The 17,022-nt window shown below is 45.1% G+C and overlaps 1 protein-coding gene across 4 annotated transcripts in view; it reads left to right on the top strand.

The window, feature by feature from the left end:
- acads (acyl-CoA dehydrogenase short chain) overlaps positions 1 to 17,022 on the top strand; it is a 303,908-nt gene that overhangs the window by 193,189 nt on the left and 93,697 nt on the right. Inside the window, exon 10 of one of the 4 annotated variants that reach the window (XM_085961830.1) lies at positions 14,059 to 15,151. The exons of the other annotated variants lie outside the window; for them this stretch is intronic. Within the exon in view, the coding sequence (XP_085817956.1) occupies positions 14,059 to 14,202 (144 nt within the window). The 3' untranslated portion in view covers positions 14,203 to 15,151. Of the gene's footprint in view, positions 1 to 14,058; positions 15,152 to 17,022 lie in introns of those variants that run through there. 4 annotated transcript variants of the gene reach the window in all.

The raw sequence follows: 17,022 nt of genomic DNA, 5'->3' as shown, positions 1-17,022 counted from the left end.
AAATTAAATCCTGAGGTCTTCTCCCACCACCAGCACCACCCCTTACCTCGTTGCACTAAACGGTCCTTCAACCACTCATCCACCTATTGCACATCCGCCCTAAGGGTCCCGTCATGTAATGACGTTCATCACGAGACAAGTGAAAGGGGCGAGTTGACGCTCGGGTCGCAATAATGGGCAAGACGTGGAAGTGGAGCTAATCAATAAATTTAATGTGCCATTATAAAGGAAGGAAACTTAACAACATAACGTTTTATCAAACACCCATGTACATACCCTTGGTGACTTACAATTTCTTCAACTTACACTTCCTACCGCTTCTATGTAGTTCATCAAGTGTGGCTTCAGCAGAGGAGGAGGCAGGCTGCTCAGATCCCTTCCCTGACTTTTGAGATGCTTATGGCCTACGACCTCTGGGTCTTGGAGCCCGTGACGGCTCCGCCAAAGACTGCTCCATCTGTGCCAGGGCAGACTTGGTCATCGGGAGACGAGGCAGCATGTCGGGTACGAGCTGAGGGGGAAGCAACGGGTGAGAAGTGGGAGCGCTTTGAGTGGAGTTCCCACTTCCATGCCCCCCTTTCACCATCACCCCTCTCCTGGGCCTGCGCAACATCACTCCTACCACTTTGCTGCAGACCAGCTTGGTGGAGATCAGTGAAATGTTGTAAGGTCACGGATAAGGTATCTGTCATCCTGCTTAAAACAGCAAACAAATTGGCATCCAAAGTCTGCACGGCTGTGGTCATGGCCTGCAAGGACTCATTTGAGAGCCATGCTTGATGCTTCATGGAAGCAACCGCACTCTCTCTCCATGGCAGACATTCTCGTAATTCCCTGCTCCACCAATCCACTAGCGATCGAGTTGGACTGCTCCATCTTCTCTACCATTGTGGAGAGTGTGCGTGGACGTCTGTCAGTACCTGGCCAAGTTGCTGATGCACCTCTAGCATTTTCCTTCTCAACGATAACCCCCGGGGTTCAGCATCTGTGTCCAGCTGAGCAGAGCTTGGAGAGGATTGCACCCCACCCCCCAACGCAGACTCTCCACACCTGTCCCTGCCACCAATGTCTACTCGTGTTCACTTGTGAGGTGTGAATCACCAGGTGAAAACCCAAATAACTCTGAGTGGACCCACCGAAGTGCAAGTATCTGCGCTGGTGCACGGCTCTAGGTGCTGTGATGGTGCACCCTCAGCAAGAATGAGGTCCTCTGAGGAGTCATGGATGTCCTGCAATACTTGCTGCGAAGGCCCTGGAAGACAAAAGAAAGGGATATGATTTAGTCGTGGCAAAGTCACAATCTTGACAATCACCATACTCAGTCTGCTCATCGTCCAGAAGTACAGTCAGCATATGCGTATCAGAGCTATTTGTTGTTCTGTCACCAGCTATCTGTGAACTTCCTGTCTCTCCATCCCTGCCCGAGAGGGATGCAGATGTGCCACTTATCTCCAGGGCCGCCTCCTCTGCATCCATAAGCTGGACTATTTTTGACGGCTACCTCCAGTCCTTTCCCTCTCCCTTGCTCTCTTCTACAAGGGGCAAAAAGAAAGCTTGAGTGAAGGCGAGGTATTCACCCGATGGATGCAGTGCATTCAGTGACTATGAGACAGATGCATCACATTGCATAAGGATTGGGGTGAGTGTCCACGATGGATGAGTAACTGGGGAGGTGATGAAGTGCATAGAAAGTGAAGGCTGGGTGCTGCTGAAAGTTGAGTGGGTGTGAGGAATGATGTGATGGAGAACATTTAGCAAGACAGAGTGAAGGAGAGGGCTTAAAGCACAGGATGTAGGTGAATCAGCAAATGTACTCACTTTTCCTGACCTGGTTAGGTCATTAAACCACTTCCTACATTGCATGCATGACCTGGACACAGTGCTCCTGCTGCTCACCCCCTCAGCTCCCTTCAACCACACCTTGGTGAAAGCTGAAGGTTTCTTCCTCCCATCGCTGGGGAAAATGATGTCCCTCCTCCTCCTGACTAGCAGTAATTCCAGCGAGACATCATTAAATCTGAGTGCTGCCCTTGCTCCATGCCCACCATCCATCCTGAACACCTCCAATTTCCATTTGTGAACTATCCCTTTAAATAGAGCTGAGATCACGTCATGCGGATCTGCATCACACCCACTGCGCAGCTTGGAGACGCAAAACCCAGTAGTCAAAGTTAATTAGTACAATTGAGTTTAGATCGCCAATTCTGACCTGCTCAGTTGACCTCTGGGTTCCCCCCATGCATTTCCACCCCACCCCCACTTGGAAACCACCTTCATATTAATATCGGGGCCAGTGCTTTTGGAATAGAAGTACAGTATATGAAACACATATTTTTCCAAAACATGAGTCTACTCATTTGTTGAAGCACAAAAAAGCAAACTGGAAGTATGATGTGGAATCAGTGGGTGTAGATGCAAGCTGGTGTCACCTAATATAAGGAAATATGACATTGGATCTGTTAGTGCCTGTAATTTATTTAAATGATCTGCTGGCTCTGAAACAAATGATGTGTTTAAAGCAAAGTAACGAAACACATTTAGCTCAGAATAATAAAGAAATCTGGATGCTGAATTTCACAAAAGTGACAGCAGGAGCATTCATTGTGAGGGAAATTTAGTTTGGCGGCTCACATTAATAAAGTCTGAAAGATGAAAAGGAAAGCTTTAGAAACACTTAACAATTGAAATGAAATGCAATTGCCAGAACAGTCAATTTATTACACATGAAAGATGAGCTCTCTATCTAGAGACAGATCCTTGGAATGAATCTATCCCTGATTTCTGATATCTCGACTCTCAATATATTTTCTTTGAAAAGCTAATTCTCATCATTAAATTGCAGATAATTCCACCATCAAATGCATTCACTTGGATGGTTTATTCTGTTCCTGTACCAATTATATAGATGGGCTGAGAAATTGCAGATTATAATGTGAATGAATAAAGGGTAATACCTATAGGAATAGGTAACAGTAAAAATGTGTTTGACATGAAAATTATTTTGTGACAGGCCAGTGAAATTGCGGGATTGGCCAAAGCAAGTACCTTCACTTAAAGGGAGGGCACCGCTAAAGGCTCAAGGAGGGGTGGCCCATCCAAACTGATTTTAACACAGAACAGAAATAACATTACAGTCAAAACAAGTCAAATCAAAACATGAAAGGGTCTCCACTGGCAGTGGCTGTAGAGGAAAATTAGTTTGGAATAACCATTGATCATACCCAGAGACCATCTGGTCAATGTGTAGCAGTCAGTAGTAACCCAAATAGTGTACAGGGATACATTTTTAAGGCACCACAGTCCTAGCCAGAACGCTACTGTACAGTGTTGTACAGACACTACGGGCTGGATTTTCATTGAGGAGTCGGGTAGGAGGCGGGACTACAACTTTCGGGGTTGTAGTCCCGCCTCCATCGAGTTCTAGCCAACCCACACGATTTTGACTTGATTGACCTTGTTGAGCCCGCCCAGCGGGTTCAGCAGGCCAATTAAGGGCCACCCAGCAACAGGTGACGTCACAGATTGACATTTCGTCTGTCAAGACCTTTTGACAGATGAAATATCAGCGTTCGACAGCTGTTTGAAGCTGTCAAACACTGAAAATCTGTACTCCAAGTTAATTCCTTCCTCTCAGAATGATTTAGAGATCTCAACAGAACAGAAAGCAGAATGCTGGAACTTTTGACAGATCACGGCCATTCTGCTTTCTGTGCCGGTGAGATGAGGGACTCCCGAGACCTGAAGGAAGGAAGGCTGTAAAGGTAAGTACATGTAAGTACAACTTCTTTAAACACTTTAAACACACCAAACACACTTATCTCTGCACTCATGCACCCATCACTCACCTGAACACCTGACATCTCGACCCCTCCAAGCCCTTCATCCCAACGACCCACCTCACTAACTTGGCGTGGTTTGGAGCCATCGGGAATCCCACACTTCAGGGATGAAAATAGGGATTAGGCTAAAAACTGCCTGTTAACAGGCAGTTAATTGGCACTAATCCCCTTCCCGCCTCGGGGAGGCGGGTCCCAGTGCGGGTCGGGTACCCGCCTCCTTTGAAACTGGCATGGAGGCGGGTTGGGGGCGGGATGGGTTCGTGCCCCCCGATTTTGGGATTTTAACCCCCCACACGCCTCCAATCCCGCCTCCACGGCCCAATGAAAATCCTGCCCTACAGATCAATGGTCAGAGTTGAATGCAATTTTGTCATCCTATTTCAAGTAGATGGACTAGAAAGAATCTCTGGATTACTACCTGAGCCACGAGCAAATTGGCATAGGGTCAATAAAATCAGAGAGTTGAATTCATGGGGCACTGGCACCAGTACTGGGGAAAGAGGGAGCCATTCTGTTGAGATGGGCTTCTCTTGAACCATGCTGGGACCAATGTCCAGGCAAATCAAATAAATAGGGCTGTAATTAAGGCTTTAAACTAAATATTGGGGGGGAGGGTTCAGATGAAGGGGAATTTAGAAAGTCAAAGAGAAAGGAGAAGGCAATAGTGCAGGGTAGCGATAAGGGTAATGATAACCAGAGTGTGACAGGAAGAGACAGAGCGTACAAACTTAAGAGTGCACCAGCAAATAGAGTCAGAGTAGAGAAAAATGGTAAAAGACAAAATTAAAGGCTCTTTATCTGAATGCATGCAGCATTCGTAACAAGATAGATGAGTTGATGGCACAAATAGAAATAAATGGGTGTGATCTGATAGCGATTTCAGAGACGTGGTTGCAAGGTGACCAAGGTTGGGAACTGAATATTCAGGGGTATTTGACATTTCGGAAGGATAGGCAGAAAGGAAAAGGAGGTGGGGTAGCTCTGTTAATAAAGGATGAGATCAGTGCAGTGGTGAGAAATGATATTGGCTCAGAAGATCAAGATGTAGAATCTGTTTGGGTGGAGATAAGAAATAGTAAGGGAAAGAAGTCACTGGTGGGAGTAGTCTATAGACCCCCTAACAGTAGCTACACTGTAGGGCAGAGTTTAAACCAAGAAATAATGGGGGCTTGTAAAAAAGGTACTGCAATAATCATGGGCGATTTTAATCTTCATATAGATTGGACAAATCAAATTGGCAAGGGTAGCCTTGAGGATGAGTTCATAAACTGTATTCGGGATGGTTTCTTAGAACACTACATTGTGGAACCAACCAGGGAGTGGGCTATTTTAGATCTGGTAATGTGTAATGAGACAGGATTAATTAATGATCTCATTGTAAAGGATCCTCTAGGGAAGAATGATCATACCATGATAGAATTTCACATTCAGTTTGAGGGTGAGAAACTTGGGTCTGAAACTAGTGTCCCAAACTTAAATAAAGGCAATTACAAAGATATGAAGACAGAGTTGGCTAAAGTGGACTGGGAAAATAGATTAAAGGGCAAGACGGTAGATAAGCAGTGGCAGACGTTTAAGGAGATATTTCATAACTCTCAGCAAAAGATAAAAAATCACGGGATTGGGGGTAATATTCTGGTGTGGGTGGAGAATTGGCTCTCTAACAGAAAGCAGAGAGTTGGGATAAATGGTTCATTCTCAGACTGGCAATCAGTAACTAGTGGTGTTCCACAGGGGTCAGTGCTGAGTCTCCAACTCTTTACAATCTATATTAACGATTTGGAGGAGGGGACCGAGTGTAACACATCAAAGTTTGCAGATGATACAAAGATGGGAGGAAAAGTAGTGAGTGAGGAGGACATAAAAAACCTGCAAAGTGACATAGACAGGCTAAGTAAGTGGGCAGAGATTTGGCAGATGGAATACAATACTGGAAAGTGTGAGGTTATGCACTTTGGCAGGAAAAATCATAGAGCAAGTTATTATCTTAATGGCAAGAAACTGGAAAGTACTGTAGTACAAAGGGACCTGGGGGTCCTGGTGCACGAAACTCAAAAAGTTAGTATGCAGGTGCAGCAAGTGATCAAGAAGGCCAATGGAATGTTGGCTTTTATTGCTAGGGGGATAGAATATAAAAACAGGGAGGTATTGCTGCAGTTATACAAGGTATTGGTGAGACCGCACCTGGAATACTGCATACAGTTTTGGTGTCCATACTTAAGAAAAGACATACTTGCTCTCGAGTCAGTACAAAGAAGGTTCACTCGGTTAATCCCGGGAATGATGGGGTGGTCATATGAGGAGAGGTTGAGTAGATTGGGACTCTACTCATTGGAGTTCAGAAGAATGAGAGGCGATCTTATTGAAACATATAAGATTGTGAAGGGGCTTGATCGGGTGGATGCGGTAAGGATGTTCCCAATGATGGGTGAAACTAGAACTAGGGGGCATAATCTTAAAATAAGGGGCTGCTCTTTCAAAACTGAGATGAGAAGAAACTTCTTCACTCAGAGGGTGGTAGGTTTGTGGAATTTGCTGCCCCAGAAAGCTGTGGAAGCTACATCATTAAATAAATTTAAAACAGAAATAGATAGTTTCCTAGAAGGGAATTAAGGGTTACGGGGAGCGGGCAGGAACTTGGACATGAGTCTAGGTTCGGAATGGTCATGGCCCTGTGGGTAGTGGAGCGGGCCCAGGGGCCATGTAGCCTGGTTCTGCTCCTACTTCTTGTGTTCTAATTCTGTGTTAGATTTCAGGAGATGGTTTTATTCCTGTTCCTGGCTGGGGTAGAGATCGCCTTTACAGAAGGTAAGTACTGTAGAAAATATAGGGACAGAGTGATCTCCTGGAAGAGTTTCGATCGCCTAGATGGGTCGGAGAGGAATTTCCCAGATTTTTTCTCCCAAATTGGCCATTGGGTTTTTTATCTGGTTTTTCGCCTCTCCCGGGAGATCACATGGGTTCGGGTGGGATGGAGAGTGATAGAAGATTTGAGGTTAGGATCAGATCAGCCATGATCTTATTGAATGGTGGAGCAGGCTCGAGGGGCCGATTGGCCTACTCCTGCTCCTATTTCTTATGTTCTTATGTTCTTATGTTATTCCAATGAGAAAGAAAGACTCTACGAGAAGAATGAACCGTGGCTAACTAAGGAAGTTAAGGATGGTATCAAATTGAAAGAAAAGGCAAACAATGCTGTGAAGATTAGTGGTGGGCCAGAGGATTGGGAAATTTTTAGAAACCAGCAAAGGATGACTAAAAAAATAAAAAAGAGGGAGAAGATAGATTATGAGAGTAAACTAGCAAACAATATAAAAACAGACAGTAAGAGCGTCTACAGGTATATAAAAAAGAAGAGAGTAGCTAAAGTAAACGTTGGTCCTTAGAGGATGAGACTGGGGAATTAATAATGAGAAACAGGGAAATGGCAGAGACTTTGAACAAATATTTTGTATCAGTCTTCATGGTAGAAGACACTAAAAGCATCACAATAATAATTGATAATCAAGGGGCTATAGGGAGGGAGGAACTTAAAACAATCTCTATCACTAGAGAAAAGTACTAGGCAAACTAATGGGACAAAAGGCTAACAAGTCCCCTGGACCTGATGGCTTGCATCCTAGGGTCTTAAAAGAAGTGGCTGCAGAGATAGTGGATGCATTGATTGTAATCTACCAAAATTCTCTGGATTCTGGAGCGGTCCCAGCGGATTGGAAAACCGCAAATGTAACTCCCCTATTCAAGAAAGGAGGGAGACAGAAAGCAGGAAACTATAGGCCAGTTAGCGTAACATCTGTCATTAGGAAACTGCTGGAGTCTATTATTAAGGAAGTAATAGCAGGACATTTAGAAAATCATAATACAATCAAGCATAGTCAACATGGTTTTATGAAAGGGAAATTGTGTTTGACAAATTTACATTCTTTGAGGATGTAATGAGCAGGGTGGATAAAGGGGAACCAGTAGATGTAGTGTATTTAGATTTCCAGAAGGCATTCGATAAGGTGCCGCATAAAAGGTTACTGCACAAGATAAGAGCTCACAGGGTTGGGGGTGTAATATATTAGCATGGATAGAGTCTTTCTCATTGGAATAAACTTTTGCTGAGAGTTATGAAATATCTCCTTAAATGTCTGCCACTGCTTATCTACCATCTTGCCCTTTAATCTATTTTCCCAGTCCACTTTAGCCAACTCTGTCTTCATACCTTTGTAATTGCCTTTATTTAAGTTTAGGACACTAGTTTCAGACCCAAGTTTCTCACCCTCAAACTGAATGTGAAATTCTATCATGCTATGATCACTCTTCCCTAGAGGATCCTTTAACTAACAGAAAACAGAGAGTCGGGATAAATAGGTCATTTTCAGGTTGGCAACCTGTAACTAGTGGGGTGCCACAGGGCTCAGTGCTGGGGCCTCAGCTGTTTGCAATCTATATTAAAGACTTGGATGAAGGGACCCAGTGTACTGTAGCCAAATTTGCTGATGATACAAAGATAGGTGGGAAAGCAAGTCGTGAGGAGGACACATTGGCTGGAATTTTGCCGGCACGCAGGGGCAGGTTTGGAGACGGGACATCCGGCAAAATCGCAGGAAACCCGCTGTCAACCCGACTCCAATCAATCTTCCCAAGTGTCGGGTCCCCGACTTGCACATGGACCTGACACCGAGCGGCGGGAAGAGGATTATAGCCACTTAACTACCTGTTAAAGGCTGTTAACTGGCAGTTAACAGGCTCTTTTTCAATTTTGACACTTCTACTTTGGGCATCCCGGCGTCCAGACACCACGCCAGGTACGTGTGGTGTGTTGTGAGTCTGCTGTAGTGTTTCTGCATTGATGACAGCTACAGAAGTGGTGTGAAGGATCCAATGGTGCACTGGTGAGTTTCAGAGGTAAGAAAATGTTGGGAAATTCATTTTTAATGCATTTAGACTTTTCTGTAGGTAACAAGTTTTGAATTGGCTGTCTAGTCCCACCTCATTGGGAGAACCTCTCTCACCAGTGACAGATCACTTTTGTAACCTCACCTGCAGCTGCCATCTGTTCTAGCCTAAGGAGGGAGTCACTGGAGAGCCTGGGTGCAAAAGCTCACCTTTGTGCATTGATTGTCAGTTTTTGCAGCACCTCAATGCTGTCAAACACTGAGAAATCAGCTGTCAAAATTTTTTTGTGCGTGGTCCCTTTAAGAAAACCGGCAGATGACGCATCATCAAATGACGTCATCTGACCGGCTTCATCTTAATTGGCCAGCAAGCCCGCAGGGTGGGCTTAACAAGGCCAATTGACGTAAAATCATGTCTGTGAGCCGGATGTAGTTGGGGGCGGGACTGGAACCCGGAAGCCACCTGACCCGCTCCCAAGCCGCATCGATCGAGAAAATCACCGCCAATGAGTCTGCAAAGGGATAGGTTAAGTGAGTGGGCAAAATTTGGCAGATGGAGTATAATGTGGGAAAATGTGAGGTTATCCACTTTGGTAGGAAGAATAAAAAAGCAAATTATTATTTAAATTGAGAGAGACTACAAAATGCTGCGCCACAGAGGGAGCTGGGGGTCCTTGTACATAAAACACAAAAAGTTAGCATGCAGGTACAGCAAGTAATTCGGAAGGCAAATGGAATGTTGACCCTTATTGCAAAAGGGATGGAGTGTAAAAGTAGGAAAGTCTCGCTACAACTGTACAGGGCACTGGTGAGACCACATCTGGAGTACTGCATGCAGTTTTGGTCTCCTTATTTAAGGAGGGATATACTTGCATTGGAGGCAGTTCAGAGAAGGTTCACTAGGTTGATTCCTGAGATGAAGGGGGTTGTCTTATGAAGAAAGGTTGAGCAAGTTGGGCCTATACTCATTGGAGTTTAGAAGAATGAGAGGTGGGGCTAGATTTTGTTAATGGGGGCGCGTTGGGGGCGGGACTGCTGGTTGTCGGGTTTCAGCCCCGCCCCCAGCGACGTCTGACCAAACAACGCTATTTTCCCTTGGTTGACCTTGTTAATACCGCCCTGCGGGCTTACCGGCCAATTAAGGGAAAGCCGGTGACAGAGGATGTCAGCGTATGACGTTTCATCTGTTGAAAATTTTTTGACGGATGAATTGTCAGCATTTGACATCTTTGAGAAGCTGTCAAACACTGATAATCTCTGTTCTAAGGTGAGCCCTTGCACTGAAGGCTCATCAAAACCTCTCTCCTCAGCAGAAAGCAGATGGCTGCTGCCATTGAGATGAGGCACCTCCGGATCCCCAAGGGTTGAAGCCTGCAGGAAGAAGCAAAGCTAAGGAAACTTTTTCCAACATTTTACACTCACCTCTCATACTTACCTCTCCACACTTGCACCCATCACTCACATCTACAACGGACTTTTCGATCCCTCTCAGCCCCGCAGACCCACTGCTTGCCTCGCTGACCCTAGCGAGGTTCGCAGCCGTCGATAAGCCCGCACTTGCAGGGGTAAAATGGGGATAAGCCTCAAAACTGCCTGTTAACTACCTGTTAACAGGCAGTTAATTGGCTCTAATCCCCTTCCCGCCTCGAGGAGACGGGTCCCTGCGCGAGTCAGGGACCCGCCTCCCGGGAAGATGGCACGGAGGCGGGTTGGGAGCGGGGTTGGTAACCGCTCCCAGTTTCTGCCATTTTCCCGGCAGGCCAGCCTCCATACCTGCCTCCCCAGGGCTGGGAAAATTGCCCCCGTTATCTTATTGAAACATATAAGATTCTGAGGGGGCTTGACAGGATAGATGCAGGGAGGATGTTTCCGCTTGTCGGGGAATCTAGAACTAGGGGCATAGTTTCAGAATAAGGGGTTGCCCATTTAAAACGGAGATGAGGAGGAATTTCTTCTCTCAGGGGGTCGTGAATCTTCGGAATTCTCTGCCCAGAGAGCTGCGGAGGCTGAATCATTGAATATATTCAAGGCGGAACTAGACAGATTTTGAACTACAGGGGAGTCAAGGGTTATGGGGAACGAGCAGGAAAGTGGAGTTGAGGCCAAGATCAGATCAGCCATGATCTTATTGAATGGCGGAGCAGGCTCGGGGGCCAAATGGCCTACTCCTGCTCCTATTTCTTATGTTCTTATGTTCTAAGAGTGACCAGAATGATTCAGACTTTGGTGGATTAAGTTTTAAAGAAAGCTTCAATAAGAACATAAGAAATAGGAGCATAAGAAACATAAGATTATGCCCCCTAGTTCTAGTTTCATCCATCATTGGGAACATCCTCACCACATCCACCCGATCAAGCCCCTTCACAATCTTATATGTTTCAATAAGATCGCCTCTCATTCTTCTGAACTCCAATGAGTAGAGTCCCAATCTACTCAACCTCTCCTCATATATCCACCCCCTCATCCCCGGGATTAACCGAGTGAACCTTCTTTGTACTGACTCGAGAGCAAGTATGTCTTTTCTTAAGTATGGACACCAAAACTGTACGCAGTATTCCAGGTGCGGTCTCACCAATACCTTGTACAACTGAAGCAATACCTCCTTGTTTTTATATTCTATCCCCCTAGCAATAAAAGCCAACATTCCATTGGCCTTCTTGATCACTTGCTGCACCTGCAGACTAACTTTTTGAGTTTCATGCACCAGGACCCCCAGATCCCTTTGTACTTAGTTCGTGGAAAAATGAAGAGAAAAATGAAACCGGTTTTTCAGATAATGAAGGTACAGATAAGGATGGACAGGGAGCATAGGACTAGACACAAGTACAACATTTACAACATCATCTAGAGGTTAGAAAAATCTTTTTTCCCCCACAGGATAGAGGGCATGCGGCACAAAATAATTCATCATATGTGAAGTGCTTTGGGAGGTTTCTAGAGATTCGATAAGGCACTATATAAATGTACAGCTTTAGTTTTTCAAGGCATTTTGTATGTAATTCCTTTGCTATTTTAACAGTGGCATTAACCCGTCTAAAATAAGATAATTAACATGCTTGGATGCTAATATTGTGCGGTGCAGCTTCCACCCCAACTGTGTTTTGTCACTATTATTCTCACATTTTAAATCCATCTGTTATTTTCTATAAGCTGATACTAGTTTTCTGCATGGTTAGAACATTGCAAGTGTCAGCACGTGATAAAAGAAAACCTTGAGCAACAGTTCCTCTGTCGCACCTTTTGAAAGGCTTAGTTAAGCCAAGTACTTGCTAATACAAGAAAAAAATTACTGGAAAATGTGAGGAAAAATCCTATTGACCGAGATGCTGCCACTGTGACTTCCAACGACTTTCACGTTCAAAACAAACTTGTTGTGTTCCTATTTAATTATATAGTATTGTGTAATTCAGTGTCAGCTCGGCTCAGTTGCTAGCATTCTCGCCGCTGAATCAGAAAGTTGTGGGTTCGAATGCCTGAACACATAACCTATGTTGTCATTCCAGTGCAGCATATAAAGACATTTAAGATAGAAAGGGGGAGATAATTGATAAACTAATCAAACTTAGAGAGGATAAAATCTCTGCTCTAGATGGATTGCATCCACGCATATTAAAAGATGTTAGGGAGGAGGTAGCATTATATATAATATAAAAATTATATATATATATAAAAATTAATTAGAAAAGGGAATAGTGCCAGAGGACTGATGGACAGCTAATGTGATTCCTATATTTAAAAAGGGAGATAGAACAAGTCCGGGAAACGATAGACCAATCAGCTTAACGTCGGTGGTAGGAAAGATAATGAAATCCTTACTCAAAGATGCAATAGAAAAACATATAGAAACTGTGTATGAAGGGCAGGCTGTATAGGGATTGTTTTGGAGACTGTGAATTCCATGCCCAGCCACAGGTTTGTGTGCTGATTAGCTTAGAGGCCATAATTCTCCGGAATTGGGCCATTCAGTAGTGGTGCCTGAGACTAGGAAGACTGAGCCCTCCTTCAGGTGTGTAGAACTGGAGGTGTTTGGATCTATTTGCAGTTTCTTGCCTTCCCCATAGAACCTAGAGATGATATGCCTGTTAAGGTCTTGGAATTGCTGTGCTAAGACCCTGGCTGGCAACGCCTGAGAAAGTTTAGTGGAGATGGGGAAGATATGGACTCTCACACTACCAGCTGCAGCAGAAAGTGTTATAATAGAAATAAGTGATGGTGTACATCACTCCCGCAGATGATACTCCTCCCTGGGGGATGGCTGTGGTCAGAAACGTACTCTGGGTGTGCCCCCTGCCCCGCCCCTTCCCTTCCCATGTAGCTGTCCCAGGCAGTAGTCCAGGAGGCCACTGAAAACATGATGGGACCGATAATCACCGGCAATGCATAAGATAATGCAACCGTTAGTGAAAGTCACAAGAAGATGCATCCCCCCTCCCGCCACCCCCCCCCCCCAAAACCGGTGGCAAAGTGCAGCCCTCCCCATGATAAACATGTGGAACAAGTAATGTACAGACTCCTCCTGGCACTCCAGAAGCACCAGGCAGCCTGGAGCCCTTTCTTGGTAACCTACTCGATCCAAACATTTGCCACACCCCCACATACAAGGTACCACATATGGAAAGTAAGAATAGGTCAACTTGAAACACGGTCAAAAGCTGTCAATAATTTGCCTCCATTCGATTTTGCTGTAAAAGACCCTGATTGAAAGCAACTACCCGGCCCTGTGAGATCCCCTGTGTAGGCAAGACCCTGTGAGATCCCCTGTGTAGGCAGGACCCTGTGAGATCCCCTATGTAGGCAGGACCCTGTGAGATCCCCTGTGTAGGCAGGACCCTGTGAGATCCCCTGTGTAGGCAGGACCCTGTGAGATCCCCTGTGTAGGCAAGACCCTGTGAGATCCCCTGTGTAGGCAGGACCCTGTGAGATCCCCTGTGTAGGCAGGACCCTGTGAGATCCTCTGTGTAGGCAGAACCCTGTGAGATCGCCTGTGTAGGCAGGACCCTGTGAGATCCCCTATGTAGGCAGGACCCTGTGAGATCCCCTGTGTTGGCAGGACCCTGTGAGATCCCCTATGTAGGCAGGACCTTGTAATCTGTCTGGCTCAGCTGAGCTTGAAGGATGTCACCAAATTTCTCTGATCCCCTCCCCTAAAGCATGTGGTTCCCAGTGTGTGTCAAACAACCAACAGCCTCAATGTGCCGTTTTATTCTCCTGTGAGTAACAAAACTGTACAACGCCACAAAATGCATGTTATATTTTTTCACAAGGCTTCCCAGTTCCTATTGACTGCGTTGTCAGTTGTTTACTCGAGCCTGACTTCTGCTTCCTCATATGTTTAGGCCATGCAGATTCTGGGAGGTATGGGTTACGTAACGGACATGGCAGCAGAGAGGCACTATCGTGACGCCCGCATAACCGAGATCTATGAAGGAACTAGCGAAATCCAGCGGCTGGTCATAGCCAACCAGTTGCTAAAAGGATAGAAAGGTTAAGAGCGTCTTCGGGAACAAGCTGCTGACAACGCTGAAAGTGCCTAATGCAACCAGAGTGCTGGTAAACAGGAACTAAAATTCTAATCCAATCTGTGATACAATTCTGATACCTCAAATATGGAAAGGTTTTTTGCAAATTGGAAGTAAATTTGTCAGAATATGAAGCAAGCTGAATTAAGATGTCACAACATTGCAAGAGAACTTCACAGCCACAGATCACATTTAAAACCAGAAAGAAACTGAATGATTTATCACTTGAAATGTTCAAAGGCTTTAAATCCAGTACACAAGCTACTCAATGATGATATATCACACAGTAAAAATCGCTTCTCAATCGCTCATCTTCCCTGCTGATGTAACTGGGAACTTTGCATCATTTGCTCTCTTCCTCCCACTTTTGTATGTCACGTGGGCTGCACAGCTCTGATAGCTCACTCCGTTGCAGCATAAAATTACACCCCAGCTGAAGGAGTCACAGGGAGGGAGAAGATTTCCTCTGTGCACTAGATTTGTAAACTTATTTAAAAAGGAGGCACATAGGAGTTCACTACATCTAGCACACAGAGGCAATCTTCCCTGCAATGACTAAGTCACTTTCACTAGCTGCAGTAAGCACATTATCTCACTTTCATGTCGTGCCTGATCTCTGCTTTCTGCGTTGCAGATATAAATTAATTTATACTTCATAAAATATGATTGGGTTCTTGCTGCTGATTCAGTCCAGCATAGAGGAGCTGATAAACACATTTTTTCCTTGACAACTTTTAGTTTGGTATCATTATTTAGCAATTGAATTTTTCACTACACTGTCATTGTGAATTCACTAACTGCAGTAAGCACATTATCTTAATGTCTTACCAGAATATGTTACTGCAACAGTAATTGAGAATACTGCTAACTCTTGTTGAATGAATTAATAAAACATATTTTTTAACAGATATACAGACCATTTAATTTATATATTTTTAATGAATAAGCAGCAAAAATATGGGGTTAGTTCAACATGATCTAAACAGGAACTTTGCTTGGGAGGCTTGAACAGTGAAAGTACGTGGCTATGGTGAAAGGTATGTGATGTTAATGAAGATGAACTCCAGTAGGTTGGATTTTCCCAGGACACCTATTGCATTCACAGAAACCCCACAGTGCAGATAGAGGCCATTTCAGCCCATCGAGCCTGCACCGACACATATCCCACCCGATCCCCGTAACCCCTACACCAACACATATCCCACCCTATCCCTGTAACCCCACGTATTTAATCCCCCTAACACTAAGGGTCAATTTATCATAGCCAATCAACCTAACCCGCACATCTTTGGACTGTGGGAGGAAACCGGAGCACCCGGAGAAAACCCACGCATTGAGAGCCAATCAGTCTTCTACATTTGTCCGACCCAAAGTCTAATTTAATGTGGGCTCGATTCTATCATCTGACATTGACTATCCTAAATTGCCTGAAGATTAGTCAATATAAATCACTGCAATGCAATGAGTCAAGTGACAATTCCAGTTCATGTATTTGGTGGTGACTGAGGTACAAGAGGGTATATTTTCCAACTGGGTTCCCAGAAATTGGATGAACATGATTGGAAAATTGGCTGGCAATCCGTAACACTGAATCTCTACCTACTTTGCACTAAGAAAGAGCAGGGGAGTTCTCCCTGGTGTCTTCGCCAATATTTATCCCTCAACCAACATCACTAAAACAGATTATCTGGTCATTATTACATTGCTGTTTGTGGGACCTTGCTGTGCAACAAATCTGCTGCCGCATTTCCTACATTACAACAGTGATTACACTTCGCTCCCTTAAGTCCAAGGGATGCAGATTTGAACGGGTATGGCGGACAACTGGTTTAGCCATTCACTGCCAGATCTGGTTGGACCACATAAAGCATTATCGGGTCCTGCTCTCGTCTGCCAAAATTGCTCACTATTCCAGAATCATTCTGGAATGCAAACATAAACCCCGGCTTCTATTCTCCACTGCTAACCGCCTTCCTAAACTCCTCTCCCATGTCTCCTCCACCCGTACCTCTGACAACAAATGTGAGGAGCTCATGGACTTCCTTGTCTCTAAGATTGAATCCATCCGTTTAGCTGCCTCTGCCACTTCCCTTCCTTCCCCCAGCCCACCGGGCCAAACTTCCTCTAAGGTTCCCCCCGGCCCTGAATTCACATCTTTCTCCAGTTTCTCTCCGATCTCCCCTCATGACGTCTCCGCGTTCATCTTGTCCATGAGACCCTCCTCCTGCTCCCTCATCCCTATTCCCAACAAACTGCTGACCACCCAACTTCCTTTTCTGGCTCTCATATTAGCTGACATTGTTAACGGTTCTCTCTCCTCAGATACTGTCCCCCGCTCCCTCAAATCTGTCGTCATCACCCCTCTCCTCAAAAACCTAACCCTTAACCCCTCCGTCCTTGCAAACTACCACCCCATCTCCAACCTGCATTTCCTCTCCAAAGTCCTTGAACGTGTTGTCGCCTCCTAAATCATGCCCATCTTTCCCTCAACTCCATGTTTGAATCCCTCCAATCAGATTTCCACCCTTGCCACAATACCGAAACAACACTCATCAAAGTCACAAATGACATCCTTTGTGACTGACTAAGGTAAACTATCCCTCCTCATCCTTCTTGACTTGTCTGCAGCCTGTGACACGGTTGACCACTCCATCCTTCTCCAACATCTCTCCACCGTCATCCAGCTGGGTGGGACTGCACTCGCCTGGTTCCATTCTTAATCTATCTAATCGTAGCCAGAGAATCACTTGCAACGGCTTCTCTTCCTGCTCCCGCATCGTT

This window comes from Somniosus microcephalus, chromosome 19 (assembly GCF_052327205.1).
Source record: "Somniosus microcephalus isolate GS21.2 chromosome 19, FLI_Smic_1.0, whole genome shotgun sequence".
NCBI classification, from domain to species: Eukaryota; Metazoa; Chordata; class Chondrichthyes; order Squaliformes; family Somniosidae; genus Somniosus; species Somniosus microcephalus.
This window is presented reverse-complemented; position numbering and strand designations above follow the sequence as displayed.